Genomic DNA, 25,159 nt, shown 5'->3' on the forward strand with positions numbered 1-25,159 from the left:
GACAAATGCAAATTGAAATTCCAAAAAAAAAAAAAAAACCGAGTCACCCTTGAAATTGAAAAATATGCTAAGAATGTGTATTCTATAAATTTACATAGCATAGTATTTTGGCTTTTTCCATATTCAGGGGAAACATTAAATGGCCAAAGATTTAGTAGAACATTTTAAGAACTTTTCAGCTGTAACAAACACTGTTTATGCAGATTTTACTACAGCTATGGTATTATCAGGAAACCGTTTATGCAGAAAGCTAAATAATAAAAGCTAATAATTCATTTTTTTTAAAAATGATTCCTTTTTCTCTGTAAAAATAAAACAGTAGTTTGTACTTGATAGGATTGAACCTGCATGAATCCGTAATGGTGGTTTAAACAACGGCATTGGGTTTATTTCATGTTTACATAATTCTTAGCAGAGATCCAAATGACCAACAATAAAGATCCCTACCTGTACCATTACTTTTTCTAATCAAATATACTCACCCCAATTAACCAGCCAAATATAGTTTTTTTTAAAAGTTGTATTCCATTGTCCTACAATGAAATGAAAATTTCCCAGACAATGAAAAACTACTGTAGAACACAGTCCTTTTTGTCCATTAATTAAAGGATACAGTAATGCAAGAGAATGAGAATGGCAGTAAAAATGAGTGACACTAAGGGGCCAATTCATTAACTTCGAGTGAAGGATTCGAAGTAAAAAAAACTTCGAATTTCGAAGTGTTTTTTTGGCTACTTCGACCTTCGACTACGACTTCGAATCGAATGATTCGAACTAAAAATCGTTCGACTATTCGACCATTCGATAGTTGAAGTACTGTCTCTTTAAGAAAAAACTTCAACCCCCTAGTTCTCCACCTAAAAGCTACCGAACCCAATGTTAGCCTATGGGGAAGGTCCCCATAGGCTTGGCTAAGTTTTTTTGGTCGAAGGATAATCCTTCGATCGTTGGATTGAAATCCTTCGAATCGTTCGATCGCAGTATTTGCGCAAAATCCTTCGACTTCGATATTCGAAGTCGAAGGATTTTCATTCCCAGTCGAATATTGAGGGTTAATTAACCCTCGATATTCGACCCTTGATGAATTTGCCCCCAAGAGGCAGATTTATCAAGGGTCGAAGTGAATTCGAGGGAATTTTAGAAGTAAAAAAATTCGAAATTCAAAGTAATTTTTTGGATACTTCGACCATCGAATAGGATACTACGACTTCGACTTGAGTAAAATAGTTTGAATATTCGAATATTCGATAATCGAAGTACTGTCTCTTTAAAAAAAACTTTGACTTCAATACTTCACCAAATTAAACCTGCCGAAGTGCTATGTTAGCCTATGGGGACCTTCAACAGCATTTTTCTAAGTCTTCACACATCGAAGTAAAATCGTTCAATCGTACACTAAAATCGTTTGATTCAAACGATTTAATCTTTTGATTCAAACGATTTAATCTTTTGATTGAACAATTTTACTTAGATCGCAGGATGTCCAAATTCGGTGAAAAAACTTCTCATTCGAATTCGAAGTATTTAAATTCGATGGTCGAATTTCAAAGTATTTTCAACTTCGAAATTCAACCCTTGATAAATCTGCCCCTATGGGGCATATTTATTATGCTACATAAAACAAAATTCGCCTAAAAATGGTGTAAAAAAAATAAATAATTGGCGTATTTTTACTCCACGTGAATGCCAGATGCTGTTTATTTACATTGCTTTCGGCAGAATTCAGCCTAAGAAAAAACATGTTGAAAAATTTTTGACAGCAAAGTCTGGCGATGTGTGTATTATAAATACGCCCCTTATTATACAGATATTTATGGTTAGTGATTCTATTTTAATGCTCTTACCACTTTTCTCACGAGTAATGTTAATGTTTCATTTCAGTTATGACAATGAAGGCCGCTTAACCAATGTAACCCGTCCAACTGGAGTTGTAACAAGTCTTCACCGTGAAATGGAAAAATCCATCACAATCGACATTGAGAATTCCAACCGTGATGATGATGTCACTGTCATAACCAACCTTTCCTCCGTTGAGGCATCGTATACTGTTGTTCAAGGTAATGTTTTCACTTACAAACTATTAAGAAGACGTATAATATTCCGTCCTCCCACAGTATTTCACATTCATTTACCGTGTTTCATGTAGCCTCCATGACAGAGACAATCAGTTTTGCAAGGCCACACCTGTCAGAGCACTGAGAATTGTATTTCCTACGAACATTTTTTCTATGCAACGCTTATTGATATGGAGTTGCAAGACTAAATATATATTATTACAACTACAGGAATAATGACCCATGCAGAACTAAGACAGTCTTTTTCTTCTTAAGATAGGGATATTTATTTTAAAAAAACATGTATTTTTAGGTGGGGGTTTTATTGAAAAAAATAGAAAAATCACCAAATTATGTGCCCTTATTTAATACATCTGAGTCTCAAAAACTTGATTTCTAAAAATTAAACAAACTCACACTGAAAAAAATCACTTACAATCAGCATATTTATTATATTTTTTGCACTTTATAATCTGAAACATTTCAGGAAACTCGCCCTTCTACTTGGACTGAGGAGTCAAAGTAGAACACTGACCTTCTGAGCTCTAGAGTCACTATTTATAATATGGCTGTATGTAAAAGAAACAAACGTTTTTTTGCTAGAACCTCCTGCATAGGTATTTGCACTCCTAAATATTCTATTCCATCTTCCAAAATGTAAACATTCACTTACTGGAAGTCTTTTTGTTATTTAATGTATATACTATTGCATTTAGGGTTATATATTTTCAACCTTAATAGGGTAGAAGAATGGGGCCTTTGAAAAACAGTACGGTCTAAAAAAGTGCCCAAAAGTGGCAAAATGCTGTTAATTAACCTTTGATATTCGACCCTCGAAGTAAAATCCTTCAACTTTGAATATCGATCAGAAATTGCTAGGAAAGCCTATGGGGACCTTCCCCATAGGCTAACATTGGTGCTCGGTAGGTTTTAGGTGGCGAAGTAGGTGGTCAAAGATTTTTTTAAAGAGACAGTACTTTCGAATGGTCGAATAGTCGAACGATTTTTAGTTCGAATCGTTCAATTCGAAGTCATAGTCGAAGGTCGAAGTAGCCAATTCGATGGTCGAAGTAGCCAAAAAAATACTTTGAAATTCATTCTAATCCTTCACTCAAGTTAAGTAAATGTGCCCCTTAAACTATGTGAAACTCGTACAAAAAATGCTGTAAAATGTTTTCTGACTTCTAACTCTAATACCATTTTTTACTTTTATACGTGATAAAATAAAGTGAGTTGATCAGAGACATTTAAATCAGATAAAAAAAACATCCCCACAGTAACTGATATTGCACTTTCAGTTTATTTTATCACAAATTAAATATTCTGATCCAGTGATTCATACACAAATGTTCTATTTTCTTTAGAACGATTGTATTTTGGTTTCAATTTACATCTCTAGAGATGGCATGAGCAGAGCCTTCTTTTTATTCAAGTATATGAAACTTTCTGGAGAGATACATTTCATGAACTGATTAATAATAAATTTTAAAAACATAAAACATTTTATTGGGACAATGTAATAAAATTTAAGTTTGAAGTTACCAGAGAATTTTAAACTTTATGGAACATTATTCTAGCTATTAAAATTGTTGCATTAACAAATAATATTTCAGTTTTTCAAAATTCTATTTATTAGACATCAAAGTGATACTGACACTAAAAAAATTACTTTTAAAAATATGAATGTACATTAGGGGGCAGATTTATCAAGGGTCGAATTTCAAAGTGATAAATACTTTGAAATTCGACCATCGAATGGCTTTACTTCGACTTTGAATATCGAAGTCAAAGTTTTTTTCACCAAATTTGACCGTTTTGCGGTCGGAATAAAATCGTCTGATCGAACAATGAAATCCTTTGAATCAAACGATTCGAAGGATTTCATCCATCGATCTAACGATTTTTCACTTCGACCCTTGATAAATCTGCCCCCTAGAATTACCTATAGGTCATGCTGATTGTTTTTTACTGAGAGGTTTGTTTTTGTAAGTAATTGTTAGTTGACGTTCCTAAACCTAAAACTGATTTGCCAACCTGACTGTCCCATCTCTGCCTGTCAGTTAAAGTTTCTAATGCTAACGGACTCCTGCTGCACAAATATGGCAGCCCCCTCATAGGCGATCACAGGGAGTCAGATAGGTAAAGTAAAAGAATTGGGCAAATACTTTATGGCAAAATTAAAAGAAGCATGTAAAGTACGTTTTATGGTAGATGTTAAAAAACGTTCCATTTCTGGTGTCAGTGTCTATTTAATATTAGAAAGTTAAGGATTTATCACCGTTATCATATTTTAGACCGGAAGCTCATTTTAGTACCTTACTGAAATCTGAAACAAGTAACTGGGATGAAAACCTGTAAAGATAATAGTTTTTAAAATTAAAAACAATATATCTTCCATAAATCTTTGATTTTACAGCATCTCATTTTTACTACCAAGAGTCACTTGCGGTATCATACGGTACTTTAGTTAAAAAATATTATACCTTTCTTTTGCAATTTAAAAACAGGAATAGTAAAAAAAAACTTTGGATAAGCAATGTATGTTTTAGGAAATAAATAGCAAGCTTTTTGCATTACTTGGACTAGTAAGTTTTAAACGTCCAGCATCTAGGACCATTTTTACTTTTCATTACTTCCACTGTGTATCTCTTCACACAGGCCTGGTTGCTGTACTATATCAAGGGCATTTTGTGTCCTTCATCTATATTAATACCCCCTCTACTCAATGGGGGTTATTTACTAAGCTCCGAATACCGGAAATTCCCAAAAATCCAAAAAATTTGTGATTTTTTTTATAAAATTGGACTTTTAAAAAAAATCACAAATTTTTCAGAATTTATTAAACCCCGAGGGCTAAAAACACAGCATCTCAAACCTGTTGAGGTTGCATAAAAGTCAATGGGAACAGTCACATTGATGTTTGGTTGTGTCGGTGGTTTCGGGCAATTTCACAATGTTTTCTGAGCTTTCCGGTGAAAACTCCAAAAAATTCTGAGATTTCAGGGATAGTTCACGAAAAAATCTTGAAAATCTGAGCTTTTACTGCAAAGCAGATTTTCGGGAAAATGCAATAATAAATAAGCGTTAAAAACCCGAGCGGGTTAGATCAGAGTTTGTACCAGCCGATATTGAGATAAATTCGGACCTTGATAAATAACCCCCAATGTGTTTGCACTAGTCTCCACTCATATCTTTCTACTCATCCTTTTTTTTCCCAGCTCAGCATTAAAGCCACCCACAATAATCTATCACTACTTCCACCAGCTAAGTATGAGGAACGCTGTGTCCCTTATACGGTCACTGTCATATAACGTAGCTGTAATCACAAGTCATAAGCAGGAAGAGCAACGTTTCAGTCAAACTATCCTATCTGCTAAATAAGACAGTGGGATCAAAGTCCAACTTTATCTCAATATTTTCTAAAAAAAAAACGCACAGTGTTTTTTGGCTTATTTATTAATGCACAGCGATTATTGCACAAAACACAATGCAGATCAAACAATCTTTTCTCACTGAAATTTTAATTTTATACTAAAAAACCACACATTTTTCAGGCGTTTTGGCATTCGAAGTTTAGTAAATAACCCCATATCTGTTCTGCCTAGAAAAGCTGTTGATTTCAATATCCAGAGGATAGAGCAATTAATTAAATAACATATGTGGTTTTCCTGATCCAATTATTCAGCACATGACACTCAATGACACCTATAAGTGATATTTTAGGGCCTTGCACATGTAGCAAAATTAACCAAACTGTCAACTCTGAAACTGAAAAACTGAGTCAATTTTGATGTTGATGGTAGAAGTACAGATGCTTTTCAGTCCAAAGAGACTGTTATGACTATTCGTTATATATCATATCCCTATATTGAATTTAAACTCGAATGTGCACTTATTTATTGAAAAAAACTAAATTATGTTCTGTGAAAAAACACTGCAAAATTGTATTTTACCTTTTTACCTATTTTCAATGAGATTGCCAAATTTCAAAATATTTTAGAAAACCTGTATTGAAAAATAGCTCGAATTTTGCTAAAACAACTGCCATTGAATGAACTCTATTTAGATACCAAATTTTTATATTCAGATTGATGGTTGATAAATAGCCCCTTAATGTAGAACCATCTCTATATAAAGGTAACCAATTTTATAGAAGTAATCACATGAATTTTGAATGTTCACATTCTTTATTTATGTCAAAACATTCCTGAAATAGTGGATGCAATTAGCTAATCGGGTATTTAGACATAATCTGCAATGCATGCTCAGCAACACAAGCATCTATCATTTCAAGGTGACTGTAGCTGTATGCCACAGTAACAGCCAGTCACTACTGGAATAATAGGAATCCTCACAGATGCTACATTATTGGGGTTATTTAGTAAATTCGGAATGCAAAAATCCCAAAAAATTTGTGATTTTTTTTTCATAAAAGTGGACTTTTAAAAAATTTCCTGCAAAGCAAATTTTCGGGAAAATGTAATAATAAATAAGTGTAAAAAAACCCCAGCAGTTTTGATCGGAGTTTATAACAGAAAGATGTTGGACTTTGATGAATAACCCCCTATGTATTTGTTGAGGAGCATGGACACAGCTGTAGTTCTTTTAAAGTCGCATATAATGCAGAGCTGCATTTGTTTTTTCAGCTTGTGCAAGATCATCGATCTGTCTACAATTAGTATTTTCATTTACTTAGAGGTTCTGTTGTTAAAGTGAAATTTTGGTAGATCCTGTCTCCTTTGCGGAAAATGGTGGCTAAATATTTCTTCTCCAGCTTACTGCAAACGGAATGTTACAGGGAATGCTTTAAATGTTATCATTTGCCTATGAGTGACATTTAGCGCTGGTGATGGCTTTTACACTGTTCTTTAGCAATTGAGGCTGATTTATAGAAATATAGGATAACCGCACATTTTTCAAGATTCATGGAAAAAAATGAAAATCATTTGTTAGTAAATGGTCCCCTATTAGTGTCTGTATAATTACACATAATAAAAGAAAAATCCCAATTTATGGGGGATATTTATAAAGCTGTGAAGTGGCTTCAGAATGCAATGCAGCGTTGTAACTCACTTTCCTAGTTCCACGCCACCGTCCCAACCACTGTATAAAATCTACTGTATTTGTAAAGCCACGTGGTTATTTATTGAAGGCTGGATATTAGAGGTTTTGGAAACCGCAACTAAATTCACAAACTCTAAAACCATGAATGTCATTGAATTTATTATAACTTCTGATTAAAAGTACGAACCAAAAAAAAAGCAGTGAACGAAGTGGTAATAAATCTGAAAACCTTCTGGCAATTTCTAGCTGAGAAAAAAATCTTAATACCTATAAAAGTTCAAATTAAGCAGTCCAATAAGATCAGCACAGTTCACATTGACACACACTTAATAAATCTCAAATTTTCAGAGATTTTTAGAAATATTGGAAAACCACAACATTTTCAAGACTCGTGGAAAAAATTAATTTAATTGTTAGTAAATGGGCTCCATAGTGTCTGCATAATTACACATAATAAAAGAAAAATCCCAGAGGCACTTTATGGGGGATATTTATAAAGCTATGAAGTGGCTTCAGAATGCAATGCAGTGTTGTAACTCACTTTCCCATTCCCCACCCCTCCCTCACCCATGTATTGATTTTAGGAAGCAACAGCTGTTTTCAAAAATGTGGTTTAAAAACCTGCATTTTACACCATTTATCTTACTTAGAAACTTGTAACTGGCCAAATATTCCCAACTGAACTGAAGGGGCAGATTTATCAAGGGTCGAATTTCGAAGTAGAAAATACTTCGAAATTCGGCCATTGAATAGAATCCTCCGACATTCAAACTCGAAGTTGGAGGATTTTATTTATCGTACGATCGTATTCTGATCGTAGTACGATTTTACGATCGTAGTACAGTCGTATGATTTTCCTTCAAATACAAAAAACTTAGAAAATTGCTCTGGAAGGTTAACATAGCACTTCGGCAGGTTTAAGTTGGCAAAGTATTGAAGTCAAAGTTTTTTTAAAGAGACAGTACTTCAATTATCGAATGGTCGAATAGTCGAACGATTTTTACTTAGAAGTAAATTCGAAGTCGTAGTATCCTATTCGATGGTCGAAGTATTCAAAAAATTACTTTGAATTTTGAATTTTTTTACTTCGAAAATTCCCTCGAATTTACTTCGACCCTTGATAAATCTGCCCCCACATGTAACATAATGGTGTAAATGTATCACGGTGAAAAAGAAAACAAAAACCTTGTAAATACTGTGATTATTGATGAGTGAAACTGTTTAAAAATGTGCAAAAGAGTGGAAATTATATTTTGATTAAGGCATTTGAATTGCCATAGAATACATATATTGCCCTACATGGATAGAGAAACTCCCACTATGTTACAACTGTTCTTCATTGGAAAAGAAGGCTTCCTTGTTGCCAGTTTCTTCCAAACACAGCACCTGGACAGCTCCTTATATAGATGGGGAGGGCTCCATTCCCATTGGTTGATGTGAAAGGCAATGAGCACATAATAATGGCTGCTGATCTGTACCAGGCAAAAAAAGATTACTCATTAGTCCTTCTGAATCGGTGGTTTCATGGATCTTGTTCCATAATGTAAAATCATAAGGAAGGAGCAATAAAGCATTTATTTTGTGCCACTTCTTATGTCATTTTTCCAGTTTTAATCATTTTCCCAGTTGCCTAATATTTCAATCACCATGATATTGCCAGATTGTAGCTGGGCAAGCTTCATGGACTGGAGATCTTGTCCCAATGCCTGCTAGAAATGCTGTTTTCTTTTGATAATCTCTGCATTTATAGTCAGAGCGTATAAACTAAACTTATGGATCACTGAAATACGGATCCCTGCCAGGATCATAAAAGGTGCCCAAAAATGGCATCCGTAACACTTAGGGGCCGATTCACAAAGGGTCGAATATTCGAGGGTTAATTAACCCTCGATATTCGACTGGGAATTAAAATCTTTCGACTTCGAATATCAAAGTCGAAGGATTTTAGCGCAAATAGTGTGATCGAACGATCGAAGGATTATTCCTTCGATCGAACGATAAAAATCCTTCAAATCGAACGATTCGAAGGATTTTAATCCAACGATCGAAGGAATATCCTTCGATCAAAAAAACTTAGGAAGGCCTATGGGGACCTTCCACATAGGCTAACATTGAGTTTGTTAGCTTTTAGATGGCGAACTAGGGGGTCGAAGTTTTTTCTTAAAGAGAAAGTACTTCGACTATCGAATGGTCGAATGGTCGAACGATTTTTAGTTCGAATAGTTCGTTTCGAAGTCGTAGCGGTAGTCGAAGGTCGTAGTAGCCCATTCGATGGTCGAAGTAGCCCAAAAAACACTTCGAAATTCGAAGTTTTTTTACTTCGAATCCTTCACTCGAAGTTAGTGAATCGGCCCCTTATTCTGGTGTCTTCTAAGAGTAAAACAATCAATTAAAAGGAACACAATATATCTCAGCCTGCAATCTGCAAGCCGGCTAATTGCCTCTTCTCATGAAAGCATGAGATATTCAATACAGTAAAACATTTTATAATGTGCCATGAATATTAATGGCTGCTAATAAGAAAAAATACAATATTCAATGTATCTGGTATATCTGTTTCAAATGCAAACAGTCTTTTAGTGAAGCGGCTGTGGCAAATGAAATATTATGCCCTTTGCAGGGATTTACAAGAGATTGGAGCTGCCGAAATGCTATTAGCTAAGATTGTCTTGCCGTGGCCTTAGTAGGTGTCTGCTTTGTAGAAATAATTCTTCAGAAGGGCATGTCAGTTTTATTCAGTGACTAAACAGATGACCACCAACTTCAACTACACAATGAGATGATCGGCAAGCTAATAAAGAATTCATGCTGCTGTGCAATATTTGGTCTACGCGAAGCAGTGGCAGATAGCATTGTCTGTGAGCTTAAGGAACAGCACAGAAGATCCCTTCTTCAAATGTTAACGTCCTCTATCATCGTCCTCAGGGCACATATCTAAATGTTTAAGAACAAAGGAAACATAAGCAATTGATCTTCTAAAACAAATCTGTTTTGTTCCGCTGATCTCAGCTCTCAAACAGGCAGATTCTTTCTTTTTCTTTTTCCATTCCTTTAATTCTATTTAGAATTGAAAAGCAAGAGGAAATCTATAAAATGTGGATGCACTAAATAGTGTTACACCAGCTCAGCTGACAGCTGCAAATCCACAGTAAACAGTCACTATAAGACCCTAGGGCCCATTCACTAAACTCGAGTGAAGGATTAGAGGAAAATAGATGAAAAAAAATTTGATTTTCGAATGTTTTTTTTGGCTACTTCGACCATCGAATTGGCTACTTCGACCTTCGACTACGACCTTCGAATCGAACAATTCGAACTAAAAATCGTTCGAATATTCTACCATTCGATAATCGAAATACTGTCTCTTTAAAAATTTCTTCGACCCCCTATTTCGCCACCTAAAACCTACAGAGGCCAATGTTAGCCTATGGGGAAAGTCCCCATAGGCTTTCGAGGGTTTTTCTGATCGAAGGATAATCCTTCGATCGATGGATTAAAATCCTTTGAATCATTTGATTCGAAGGATTTAATCGTTCGATCGAACGATTATTCCTTCGATCGTTCGATCGAACGAATTGCGCAAAATCCTTCGACTTCGATATTCGAATTTGAAGAATTTTAATTCGGCAGTCAAATATCGAGGGTTAATTAACCCTCGATATTTGACCCTTGATACATCTGCCCCCCTGTATATTTTTTTCAATAGAAAATCTGCATTTAAAAATGGCGTTAATAATATACCGATATGGGACCTGTTATCCAGAATGCTCAGGACCTGGGGCTTTCTGGATAACAGATCTTTTGTAATTTGGGTCTTCATACGTTGTCTACTAGAAAATCATGTAAACATTAAATAATCCCAATAGGTTGGTACTGCTTACAATAATGATTAATTATATATTAGTTTGGATCATGCACAAGGTACTGTTTTATTATTACCGAAAAATGGAAATTGTTTTTAAAAATTTGATTTGGATAAAAGGGAGTCTATGAAAGATAGCCTGTAATTTGGAGCTGTCTGGATAACGGGTTTCTGGATACCTTTACTGTATTGTATTATGATCATAATATTAACCAACTCATATTAAAATGGCACAAATTGCAGGACATAAACACACGTTTCTAAAGTCACTTGTATATTAGTAATATATATAATTAATAAATATATAATCTAATAATAATATATTAATAATATTAATATAATTAATAATAATATAATCTAATAATAATATAATAATATATATGATATAATTATAAATATCATTTTATAATATTATATTTTGTATATTATAGAAGATTTATACCCTGCTGTAATTATTCTACTGCCCACATGCTGCTAAAGATAGCTGCCCCAGATATACAGTAAAAGTAGATCACTACGGGATCCCCATTTTAATTTATTAACATTTCAAATTTAAGTTGGTGCTGCAATTTAAGAATAAATGTGAATGCAAATATTGTTGAATTCAGAACTCAAATTATCACGATCAACGTAAAAAAAATCTCAAATATTTTAATGTAAAAATTTCCCGGCTAAAAAGGAAGTGTATTTTCAGCATTCAAGCTAGTTTATAATTTAAGTGAATTTTTAAAAGCTGCTTTTTTAAAAAATGAATAAGGAGAATTTCATGGTCATTGAGGTTTTTTAAACCAACTAGTGTGCTAGTGGTTGAGGGATATAACACGTGTTTTTTTTGTTGGTTTTTTTTTTATCTAAGTTGGAGATATTTATTCGAACCTTGAATTGGAAAATGTATAAAATGCTGAACGTTTCTTCATCTTCAGTTCAAAGATGATCAACGTTTTTAAGATGTTTATGAGCTTTTAGTCAAATGTTACTTAAAAAAAAAAGTATTATTTAATCTCTTAGCACAGAGGTCATTGCCATTCAGTTTAGCACTAGTGATGGGGGCGAATTTGGGGCGTTTCGCTTCGCCTAAAAATTTGCGAATTTCCCACAAAATTGCAAAACAGCGAAAAATTTGCAAAATGTTGCTGGCATCTCGTTTTGAGGCCTGCGTCTGTTTTTGAGGCCAGCGTCCATTTTTTTTGACGCTGGCGAATTTTCACGCCAAATTTATTGGCCGGTGGGAATTTACCGCTAATTTGCCAATGGCGAATAAATTCGCCCATCACTATTTAGCACCTATTCATTCACCTATACATTCACCATATTGATATCCATGAAATTGCCTTTTTATATTAGAATAATATAAATGACTGTAATAATGTATTTGTTTCTAGATCAAGTGAGAAACAGCTACCAGCTATGCAGTAATGGAACACTGAGGGTGATGTATGCTAATGGAATGGGGATTAGTTTCCACAGCGAACCTCATATCTTGGCTGGTACAGTAACACCCACCATTGGAAGGCGTAATATTTCATTGCCCATGGAAAATGGACTAAATTCAATCGAATGGCGACTTCGAAAAGAACAGGCCAAGGGCAAAGTGACTGTGTTTGGAAGGAAACTTCGGGTAAGGATTTTCTATATAGTCTCTGCTTCTATTGCTTCCACGCAGAACACTTGATAATGTCCTTGTTATTAACAGAATTTGGACATCCATGTGTATTTCCTTTTTACATTTAGCATAAATCTCAAAAATGAATTGAACAAATACAGAAAGACAAGCAGGCAATATATTCCAGTAATGAGAAAACCAATATAAATGACACTGACATGGGGATATTAATATAGGATCACACTGTGCTACCTTCATAGGATGAAATGTAGTTTTCAAGTCATTTTATGTTATTGAATTTTTAGGATTTGCTTTGTGTTTTCACAGCATAAGAAAGGTAGTAGCAGAGGAATCTGATAATAGGAATATAATTATGTGTCTGATCAGTCAATGGTAGCTCTCTCTACCTGTTTAGGACACAGCCCGTACATATTTATCTGTTTCTTTTTCTGGCCAATATAGACAAAGGCTTAAAGGAGAAGGAAAGCTCCGGACACATTTTATTACCAATAGATTAGCTGCAATAGTGCAAGCTAGAATGCTATATTTATTCTGTAGAATTATTTACCATACCTGAGTAAAAAGCTCTAGAAGCTCTATGTTTGTTTAGAATAGGAGCTGCAGTATTAGCTTGGTGTGACATCACTTCCTGCCTGAGTCTCTCCCTGCTCATTTATAGCTCTGGGCTCAGTTTACAGCAGAGAAGGGAGAGGAGAGAGGAGCAAACTGAGCATGCTCATGCCCGGGGGAAGGAGATTTAAGACGAAGGCAGGAAGTCTGATACAGAAGCCCATGAGTACACAATAGAAGGAAAGAAATGTGGTGTTTCTTTTGACAGAGGACAGAGCAGCATTACTTTGAGGGTTTACTGATATATTTAGGTGGACCTTTCTGATAAGGCTTACTTAGTTTTAACCTTTCCTTCTCCTTTAACAATGGCAGTTAGGGTCCTTTCTTTGATTACTGATAAGTATTTGTTATATACTGTATGTGCCAGATTGTTAATTCTGAAATAAAGTCCACAGGTTCAGACTTAATCGTTAATGGTTATACATAACATTTGTTCTTCGGGGGGGGATTGGAATTTTCGAATGAAAAATGGCACAAGCTAGAAAGCAAGACATAAATTATATAAAATTATATGAATTCTGTAATATGAATGTTTTGGGGTTAAAATTAATAAAAATGCACCAGCCTAAAGGCTCAGCCTTCCTATAACAGTAATGGTTTAGGTCTACAAAGCTGTGTGCTGAGGGGGTCACCACCTTGCATAGGAGTGTCAGTGACCCTACACGTGCTCAATGTGCTCTGGGTAGCTGTTAAGAAGCTTAGGGGTTGACGCTGATTATCATTCAGAAAATCTATCATACAAGCTGATGCTACAGGGCCAATTTTTAAATTGAGAACAATTTGCACTGGTATATAATATGTATATAATGTGTAGCATTGCTACCCTACTTCTCTTCAGTTCTCCTTTAAGCACAGTACATCTATAGGCTTTAATAGCATATGTTTACTAGTCCATCTTGGCAGTTTTCAAGTAAGTTCAGTAACACAACTCTTCGGGGCACATTTACTTAGCTCGAGTGAAGGAATAGAATAAAAAATACTTTGAATTTTGAAGTATTTTTTTGGCTACTTCGACCATCAAATTGGCTACTTCGACCTTCGACTACGACTTCGACTTAGAATCGAACGATTCGAACTAAAAATCGTTCGACTATTTGACCATTCGATAGTCGAAGTACTGTCTCTTTAAAAAAAATTCGACCACCTACTTCGCCACCTAAAACCAACGGAGCATCAATGTTAGCCTATGGGGAAGGTCCCCATAGGCTTTCCTAGCTTTTTTTTGATCGAAGGAAAATCGTTCGATCAATGGATTAAAATCCTTTGAATCGTTTGTATCGAACGTTTTTTCCTTCGATCGCACGAATGAAGGAAATGCGGTAAATCCTTTGACTTCGATATTCGAATTAGAAGGATTTTGAATATCGAGTGTTAATTAACCCTCGATATTCAACCCATAGTAAATGTGCCCCTTCAATTAGAGAAATGCTAGTGTGGCAAATCTCAGAAAAAACTCAACCTGTGGGAGAAAAATATTATGTGTGAGATTTCTCATTTCTCTAGATTGAATGTGGAAAAAGGGAACAGGGAAAGAATTAGAAGGGAATAAAGTTAAAATTGAAGTTGTGTATTTGGAGGCCTTTTCTTGCTGCGTAATATAGGCAGGCATTAAGTACAGGGCTCTCTTGTTCCCAGCAAGTATATTTATGCCTAATAAATTATCCTTATTGTCTGTAACAAATAAAGTCTATTTTAAGTTGTTTGAGAAAGTATGACATTGCCAAAGTACCCACCATGAATATCCAGACCCAAGTTGTTTTTAATTTCAGTACTCATGGTCCCAATCACTGGCGCATGCACTGAACCATCTGCATGATTTCATTTCATAAAACTCGTATTTGAAGTCAACTCCAAGTAAATCTGAAATCCATTATGTGACAGATTTTTGCTCAGGTCATTATTTTTATCTGGATGTAAATTATTCATTGGAGTTTCCAAAAAGCAATACAATTTATTAGCGGCCTGTGGCATATACAAGAACCCACACCTATTTCACATTCTGCAAAAATGAAACAAGTAAAATAAAAGTCATTGTAATAAACTATGCACTTAAATATTTAGCTTTGTCCTATATCAAATAATACTAAGCATACTGTTTAATAGTAGTGTGTACGAGAAGGTATTAAGGAAGGTTAAAATGCACAGCCTAAAAATATATAGATCAAGATGAAAATATATTGACACATACCAATACAGGTATGAGATCCATTATCCGGAAACCCTTAGCTCCGAATTACAGGAACAAGAATATCTCCCATATACTCACTCTTAATCAAATAATTAAAAACGTAAACACACGTCTTTTTCTTTGTAATTATAAAACAGAACATGTACAGTATTTGATCCCACTTAATGTATAATGAATCCTTGATGGAAGCAAAACATTCCTGCTGGGTTAATGTAATGTTTAAATTATTTTTTAGTGGACAAAGTATGGAGATTGAAATTACAGAAAGACATGTTATCCGGGAAAACCCCAAGTCCCAAGCTGGAGATGCCATACCTATAATACAGTAACACGCTAAATAACAGTGGTTTATCAGATCACAAAACTGCCATGATTTATGTGTCTAATGTGTTTAGTGGGGTTAAAACTATTATAAATACAACAAGAAAGACCAAACTGTCAAAAACTGTATTTATACCTCTACTTTTTCAGAGCTCCTCCTATCTTCTGAGCATGGAAAATGCACCAGTATCTATGGAATGCAAATGGCTAGTAGGACATATCAAATCAACACAATAATCCGTGACCTTCTGCCATAATAACCCTAAAATATGAGCAATATTAGAGCTAGAATTTCACTAATGGTGCACATTTGATTGAATATCCAGTTCTGGATAGTTGCAACCAGCTAATAGTGCCGCTATCCTTATGTTAAATGGAGATATTTGCATTATATTGTACACTATTTATGTGCACATTCTATATGGTATATAGTGATGGGCGATTTTATTCGCCAAGCGTGAATTGTGGCGAATTTGCGCGAAAATTCACCGGTGTAAAAAAAATGGAAGCCAGCGTCCGTTTTTTGGATGCCGGCGCATTTTCGCCAAAAAAAACTGACGCGTTTCACAAATTTCCCACCATTTGAAAATTTCTCTGGAAATTCGCAAATTTTTCGGCGAAGCGAAAGGGCAAAAATTCGCCCATCACTAATGGTATATATCGTATAAGGTAGAGTACTGATTTGGATCCCTACCACTTGCCTCCACTATGAAGGCCCCAGCACTCCCCTGAGTGACTGTCCTCCCTCCAGTGCCAGCCTGAGTGCCTTGCTCTCTCCACTTTAATTTTTTCTGACGCATGTAGACATAACACACCAGCCCAGGACTGCCGGACTCAGATGTGATCCAGCCATTTTTTTGATGTATTTTGTTGACAATGGGTTGGGTCCTAGACTAGAGCCTAGGGCACCTAGCAGTTAATCCAGTCCTGCATCTAGCTAAAGATGTGTTCCACCTGAATAAGCAATATGCTAGTCCATGAACCCCCCCCCCCCAACATAACTTTAGAGCCATATCACATAACCCATGTGCATATACAGAAGAAGTCCGCAGCAGTGAGCAGATAAAGCAAATATATCCAATATGCATGGTACAATAGTTTGCATTTCATCTAGCACAATCCTTTTAATAGAATAATAAATCATTATCAATGTGTGTTTCTATTTGAGGTACAAAACAATGTAACATGAAGTATATACTGTAACTTTGTACAATACTGAAAACATCTGTATGGTGTTTGGGTTTGACTAAATTTGAACAAATGCACAAAATAAACAATATAGCACCTGCACAGGCACAGAGCTCTAGCATCTTGGCAATTCAGTGGTTCCTGCACTTTGCGCCAGTTAAAGGTGTAAGGTCCGGCCTGTGGAAGCAACCAAGCCATTTATGTAATGCTTTCCACAGGCAGACAGTAAAGACAGGGCCCTCCTGTATCTTGGAACCATTGACATTTTCTATCTTGTATATCAAAATGCAGAGCACATCCAGGGGTACATCTACTTACCACCCCCAGGTCACCCTCATGAGTAAAGATCTGCCCAATGCAGACACCAATGTGTTCATGGGAGAAAAGTTCAAACATGGCACTTTCTGCCCATTTATTTTGCCCCACATTCTGCAAATAAGGCCTAGGAACGTCCCCTCTTTGAACCTTGAGCAACTACATGAAATTATTTGAGAAATCCATATGATATAAAGTGGGGGGTAGAAATTGCTGACTGCAGAGAAGGAAGAACCTCTTACATCAGAATGTAGACGACCATAGTGTGTTTTTAGGTAACACTTTAGACTTTTACTTGTTGGACTTGAAGCTTTTAAGAGTTTTAACTTTTCTTCCTTCTTCAGATGTGTTTGCTTCTGCTTCGTTGTGTCTGTTAATGTCTGTACATGACATATCTACAGCTTATAGTCTCCTGTAAAGTGATAGGTGAAATTTTGCCAGGTTTACTTTGCTGAAAAATTTGCAAAAAAGTTGCATGGTCACTGCGAAAAATCATGCATTGACTTTAAAGCATTCTGAGAATTTTTTCCATCTTGTGTTTTTGGCAAAACAAAATGGGACATACTGTATTTGCTCATCACTACTCCTCTACACTACCTGATTGAGATATATTTCCCATCAGTGCTCTGGCTAAACTGGGACTCTGAACTGAACTCATTCCCTGATAACCAGCAAGGAGATGCTAGAACTTACATTAATGGACAGATTTATCAAAGGTCGAATGTGGAATTTATGTGAATTTGTTTTTACTAGAATAAATTCGAAAATACTCACAACTTGAATGGGAGGTTATTTAATAAAACATTTGAACGTCTAATATTAGATCGAATAGTCCGACCCGAAAATTCTAATAGAATTCTTTTCCTTCCAAAAAAAAACTAGAATGTCAGGAAGGCAATTAACATATTCAAATAGTACAACGGACCTCTGCCATTGACTTGTAAATGAACTCGGCAGGTTTTAGGTGGCGAATATTCGATTTAGAACTGTTTCCATGGTCGAGATGTGATAAAACTCACATTCGAATTGGGGATATAAATTTGAATGTGTAAATTTTAAGGATGCAACAACTTGGCATTGAGAATTAATGAGCAGATCTTTGTTTTATTTACAAAAAGTTTTATAAAAGATAAAAGTAGATTCTAGCAGACGATTAATTTTTCACTAAAGGTTGTCTTATTTGCAATAATTCATCCATTTCCCTGACAAGTAAACTCAGCATTTTGACTTTTTCGTTTCTTTTTTAAAAAAAAAAAAAAAACACAGCCTGAAGCCAAACCTTGACACTGATTATTACAAAGTTAATAGAGGTACTTGTGGTAATTAACCAAAGTTAAATGCGCACGTCTTCCAAGTGAAACCTCGCTACGGGTTAGATTTCCTAGTGATGCGTTTAGGCAAATGAAAAACATTGCTTTATCTATCAACACCTCGAAATTTAATTGTCTGGTGTTAGTTTCTGTAGAAGTAATCACATCTCTGTTTAGCTCTCTTTAAATGAAAATCACTACCAGATTATGAAAGGATGAGTTGACTGAAAATGTAATTTGAAGTGAAATAGAAAGTGTAGACTGCATTTGCATTTCATTTTTTTTTAAATCCATTTTATATACCTACACACAAGGCGGAATAGAATTTGCTCTAAACTGTCTCCATGGTGTGTATTAGCGGCGCTCGTGCTATGGAAGGTTTGTACGTTGAGTGGTGGGATAATTATCGCTGTGGAGTGGAACAACATAAAGCAACAGCCCACTTCAAAGTGCACTGCGCTGGTGTACATTTAAATTGCAATGACACCTTTTTTTTTCCATTGCCCCTTTTCTGCTTTTATGAATCCCAAAGATGAATTGGCCCTTGATGTGTTTCCCAAGCTTGACATCATTGGTTTCTATGACAACCTCGGTGGGCTTTTAAGCCTTCCATTGAATCCTGTTTTCCACAATAAATATTTGCGCAGGAAATGAGAGAAAATAAAAAAAAGAAACGTGGAAAAATGTGTTTTTAAAGGTATGATGTCTGCTATAAAGTTGCACAAAAATGAAACCATATATATGCTATTAATGTGTGTATATTTATATAGATATCCCATTGTAATTAAACAGTAAGGAATTATATACTGTAGATGACCCAGGGATACTGCAGATTTTTGTCTCACGTATATAATAGGTTGTGGATATCAGGATTTTAGATTAAAATCCGACATAGGTCACTTCACACAAGTGCTTTTTCTATAGTTAGTTTCATGTGGCTATGTCTTGCTGGAGCCTGCATGGACTCAGATTTATCAAGGGTCGAATTTCAAGGGTTAAAAAACCCTCAAATTCAACCCTCAAAGTAAAATCCTTTGAATTTGAATATCGAATTTCGAAGGTTTTTCATGCAAAATGTTCCATCGAACGATAAAATCCTTCGAATCAGAACGTTTTTAAGCGATCGATGGAATGATTTTTATTCGATCGTAAAAAGTGCCCAAAACCTACAATGTCCCCATAGGCTAACATTCAATTCAGTAGCTTTGATTTGGCGAAGTATTAAGTCGAAGGATTTTTTAAAGAGTCAGTACTTCGATTATCGAATGGTCGAATGGTTGAACGATTTTTACTTTAAATCGTTCGAATCATTCGATTCGATCAAATTCGATCAAATTTGACCAATTCGATGGTTGAAGTACCTAAAAAATTACTTTGAAGTTCGAATATTTTTGGATTCGAACTATTCACTCGAGCTTAGTAAATCTGCCCCTTTATGTGTATTGACATACACAAGCATGATGAAGTACAAATAACTTGTGGCTATAGAAACACTTTTTTCTTATGGTGATGGAAAATTGTTCTTTATATTGCCTGTTCTTTGTTCATGGGGTGGATGGGAGACTTGTAACTGCAGGCATTATTTTCTTTGCCCCTCTGCTTTGCTTCCTCAGGTAGACAGTCTCCATCAGGACTTCATTTACTTCCTAGTCTAGAGGTCATCTAGATTTCTGGAGTTCCTTTAGTTGCTCCATTTGCTTGTTGGTTCCTATGGTGTGTATATCTGCCTAGCCTATGTGCTACTTTAAAGAGGATTCCACCCTTTATCAAAAAAACCCTACCACCCACCCCATGTAAACCCCCCTTCCTCCTCCCCCAGCCTAACTGCCGCCCAGGGGAAATGCCCCTAACTTTTTACTTACCCCTTCGGCTCAGATTTAGGCATCTAAGTTCCACACAGCCATCTTCCAGGTTTTCAGTAAGCTAAGTTGGAGACAGGCGGATTGGCGCATGCACAGTTGGAGCAATCTACAGGTTTGTGACAACTGCACATGCGCCGAAATGGATGGAAATTGCTGATGCACCAGAAGAAGACATGAATACCCGGAAGATGGCTGCGGTGTACTCCGATGCCTGAATCTGCAAAGAGGGGTAAGTAAAAAGTTAGGGGCATTTCCCCGGGAAGGGGAGGCAGTTAGAATAGATGGAGGAGGGAGGGGGGTCTACGTGGGGTGGGGGGTACAGATTTTTTGCTAATGTGTTGAATTCTCCTTTAAGATCATATGCCAATTTATCGCATATCTTTCATAAAAAGAATGGAGGTTATGTATTATATTAGGGATGCACCAAATCCAGGATTCAGCCTGTTTCAACAGGATTCAGATTCAGCTGAATCCAAGAGCCTAGCTGAACTGAATCCAAATCCCTGAAATCATGTGACTTTTCATCACAAAATCAAGGAAGTGAAACTTTATTTTGCCCTTTCAAATTCGGTTTTAGAATCTGTTCAAGATTCAACCAAATCTTTCATGTAGGATTTTCTGAATCCCACAATAGTGGATTCGGTGCATCCCTGTATTGTATAGACTATCCCGATTTTGAACAAAATTACAATGAAGTATCATTAGCCCCTTCACCATAATCTGTGCTTTTACCATTTCAATGGGAATCCAAGTTGGGTCTCTGAGAGGTTTATAATTTTGTCCAAAGCTGGGGACATAGGGATAAATATACCTTTACCAGATACCTTTTTGCTTTTTGGTCACTGCAATGTAATAATTGTAGGCATCATATATGATGTACTTTGAGAATTCTTCCAGCTCTTAGTTGATGTTTCTACAATATGCCGGTTCTGTTTAAATCCTTTTATTTTCTGTCTGAGGTTGGGCCAATGTTTGTCCTTAGATTTAAATTGTAGTCACCTGACATTGATCGACTACACCCTCTGCTTTCTGCTCTGATTCTGTATAGCTGCCCACCCCTCTAGTTTAATGGTCTTCTGTTGTTCCACACATCTAATTGGCTGAAGTCAGTGTGATCTCTGTGTAGTAGCAGAAACCCAGGGGTCCCAAACAAGCATTGGGGACACTGGTACATGAGAAGCTCTGTGGCTTTTCTGAAGGCCTCAACTCTAGATCCAACAATACTAGTGTTTAGCCACTATTTCTGTAAATAAATACATGCAAAAGCTACATTTAGCCAAAAAAAAAGCCAAATACACATATTTCTTGAAAATATCACACAGCTACAAAATTCATGTACAACTGCAACACATGGAAACAACCACGTAACATTCTGTGATTTTGTTCACCATTATAAGGCTATTAATGCTCGGAATGAAAGTAGAGTCTTTTTTTTTTCTTTTTTTGTTTTCGTTCTCCATATAATTAATATGACACAGTAATTATGCTGTGTAGCAGTACTTACTTTACAGATCACAATGAAATGGTTCAATTAAGTAAGCACAACCTATCATAAGCTTTCATTCCCTTAATAATGTGTATGCATGGATTTATAAAATGGTTATAGGAAGCTGTATTTAAATCTGTAATGGAATGACAACTATTTAAGCCTACAGAACTGCCTTTCAAACCATACCGCATGAAACAGGAAAAGTAAATGCTGCAAAGACATATAATTTCAAAACAGTATACCCAATAGAACGCTTAATAAAAAAAATAGTCACACACACCCCTATTTAACATTTCATATAAATCTAATAATGTTCTTTGGTTATTACAAATCAAGATGTGCAAGCAACTTTTTTTTTTTGCCAGGAACTAAACAGAAATCACAGTACTAATATAACGGAAAGAGCACCTTTTATGATATATGCACTTTTAGGGGCCGCTTCACAAAGGGTCGAATATTGAGGGTTAATTAACCCTCGATATTCGACTGGGAATCTAAATCTTTCGACTTCGAATATCGAAGTTGAAGGATTTTAGCGCAAATAGTGCGATCGAACGATTGAAGGATTATTCCTTCGATCGAACGATAAAATCCTTTGAATCGAACGATTCGAAGGATTTTAATCCAACGATCGAAGGAATATCCTTCGATCAAAAAAAGTTAGCCAAGCCTATGGGGACCTTCCCCATAGGCTAACATTGACTTTGGTAGCTTTTAGATGGTGAACTAGGGGGTCGAAGTTGTTTCTTAAAGAGACAGTACTTCGACTATCGAATGGTCGAACGATTTTTAGTTCGAATAGTTCAATTCGAAGTCGTAGTAGAAGGTCGTAGTAGCCCATTCGATGGTCGAAGTAGCCCAAAAAACACTTCGAAATTTGACATTTTTTTACTTCGAATCCTTCACTCGAAGTTAGTGAATCGGCCCCTTAATTTAAGTATAAATACAGATAACATATTTAAATAAATACAATTAAGCCTCTATCGGCACCAACCGACTAAACCCGATGTAATGGCAAATGGTATAGAAGTTATATTATCTGATATTATACATGAGATACAAAGTGCAGGTATGTTACTTCCCAGACAGTCACGTGTAAAATACTATTAGTAACAAATATGGTCCAGTTAAAGCGATACCGTCACGTTCCTATAAAAATCATAGGAACGTGTCAGTATCAAGTATGGGCCGCACGCGGAATAGTTCCCCTTAATGCCGCCCCGCGAACCTGCATGAACCCGACCCTCCAACACTGTTAAAAGATCTTCTGTGCTGTTTCAGTGACACTGGGCTAATTATTAAGGAAAACAGGATTTCAGCCTATGAAAGGATTGCTCCGCTCGAAGCCCAGCATCACTGAAGCAACACGGAAGATCCATTACTAGCGTCATTGGTCGGCTGCACAAAGGTTCGCGGGTTGGGGACGGCTTTGAGGGGGGTTTTGAGGAGAATTATTCCGGGTGCAGCACATGCTTGATACTGACACGTTCCTATGATTTTTATAGGAACGTGTCCGTATCGCTTTAACTTAATCACATACAGTGTGTTTGACTTTTTCAGCTACATGGAAAATACTATTTGTTGCAAATAGGATCCACAAGAATTGTTCACATAATATTCCACAGATAATCTCACCCAAATCCACTCTGTTATGACAATATATAGAAGTGGGTCAGCTCAGCCACCTGTTACGTATGGTAAACCAAACCCAAAACAAACCTCAAGGTCCCGGCTTCAGCTCATGCTTCCACCTTTAACAAAGCCTTTTGTTAAGGAGGAGCCCTCCGCTACTCGGATGCTGCCAGACCTTTAAAGTGAGAGGACCAAGGAGAGAGTTCTAGGCAGGCAAGGGAACCAAGTGTTATCAAGAAGAACAAGGAACTAGGAGCATGGTGGTGGAACAGGCCAGGTCAATACCAATTGACAAAAAACAGGCAGCAAACTAGACAAGGTCAGGAACAGGCAAGGTCAAAAACAGATCAAACACACTAGAATCGCACCCAGGAACTATTGGAAATAGTATTGGCAATAAATGTTTGAACGAGACCCCTTTAAATATTTGAAATTTGAAACCAAACACGCTCTGGCGAATGGACGTTACTACGCAAATTAACTAAGATGTGGATTTTAATGAACGTTACCTCTTGTGCCACACTTGCCTTCACCACCTCGGACTAGGCGAAGTGCAATAGAGTAGATAGGAGTTCTTTAAAAAAAAATTAAAATTTTTCTGAGTACCAAAAAAACCCTGGCGATTTTTCAGTTTTTCAAAGATCGTAAATCTTTTTTAGGGTACCCAGCTTCCCCCCTACATTTCCTTACATATGGCACATAAACGTGTAGGCCATTATAACAACTCTATTTTGTTTTATTAAGCGTCCCTGGGCTTGTGTAGTGTAATGTTTTTGCTGCAACATATACGTTCATTGAAATTTAACTTCCCGCCATATGCAAATTAGCCAACGCTAGCGCAACTTCGCTTTGCTTGCTGAATTAACGCTATCAAAACTTCACCATCGTTCGGCGCCCTGGACGCAACTTCGTTTTAGTCAGTTAGCGTTGTCCTGGCGAAGTTTGGCGATGTGAGCGAAGCCGCCACTGGCGAATTTCCAGAGGTTAGTGAATTTGCCCCCTAGAATGGTCCCAGTAGGGTCAGGCAAACCTCTAGCTTATATAAGGAGGATGCTTAAATCATCTTTCTTAAGGAACTTCGTAGTAAGGAGGAAGGGTTTGATCTAAAACTGTAATGGAATGGCCCAATTAGGCCTAAATCAGGCATGAAGACCCTGTGATTGAAGACTAAATGGAGCTAAGATTAGATCCTATAGTCAGTATTCATAAGAGCACAATATAGTAAGGCATTTTATTGACCATAATATAGCTCCACCTACTCAGTGGGGTTACTGTTTAATGTGGGTAATCCTATAAATTATGGACCTGAATGCAAAGACTGAGAGTTTAAAGTAGAACTAAACCCTAAAAATTAATATGTCTAAAAATGCCATATTTTATATAGTGAACTTATTGCACCAGCCTAATGTTTCAGCTTGTCAATAGCCGCAATGATCCAGGACTTCAAACTTGTCACAGGGGGTCACCATCTTGGAAAGTGTCTGTGACACTCACATGCTCAGTGGGCTCTGAGCAGCTGTTGAGAAGCTAAGCTTAGGGGTTTTTCGCAATTTATCAAGCAGAAAATGAGTTTGGTCTGTAATATAAGATGATGCTACAGGGCTGATTATTAAATTCTGATGCTAATTGCACTGGTTTCTG

General features: G+C 36.3%; 1 protein-coding gene across 2 annotated transcripts in view; it reads left to right on the plus strand.

The window, feature by feature from the left end:
* Window positions 1-25,159, plus strand: part of LOC108712409 (teneurin-2) — a 1,104,728-nt gene that overhangs the window by 1,060,700 nt on the left and 18,869 nt on the right. For both annotated transcript variants that reach the window (XM_041588750.1, XM_041588751.1), the window contains 2 exons: window positions 1,882-2,057; window positions 12,363-12,598. In XM_041588750.1, the coding sequence (XP_041444684.1) occupies window positions 1,882-2,057; window positions 12,363-12,598 (412 nt within the window). The remainder of the gene's footprint in view (window positions 1-1,881; window positions 2,058-12,362; window positions 12,599-25,159) is intronic.

Source organism: Xenopus laevis, chromosome 3S (assembly GCF_017654675.1).
Source record: "Xenopus laevis strain J_2021 chromosome 3S, Xenopus_laevis_v10.1, whole genome shotgun sequence".
NCBI lineage: Eukaryota > Metazoa > Chordata > Amphibia > Anura > Pipidae > Xenopus > Xenopus laevis.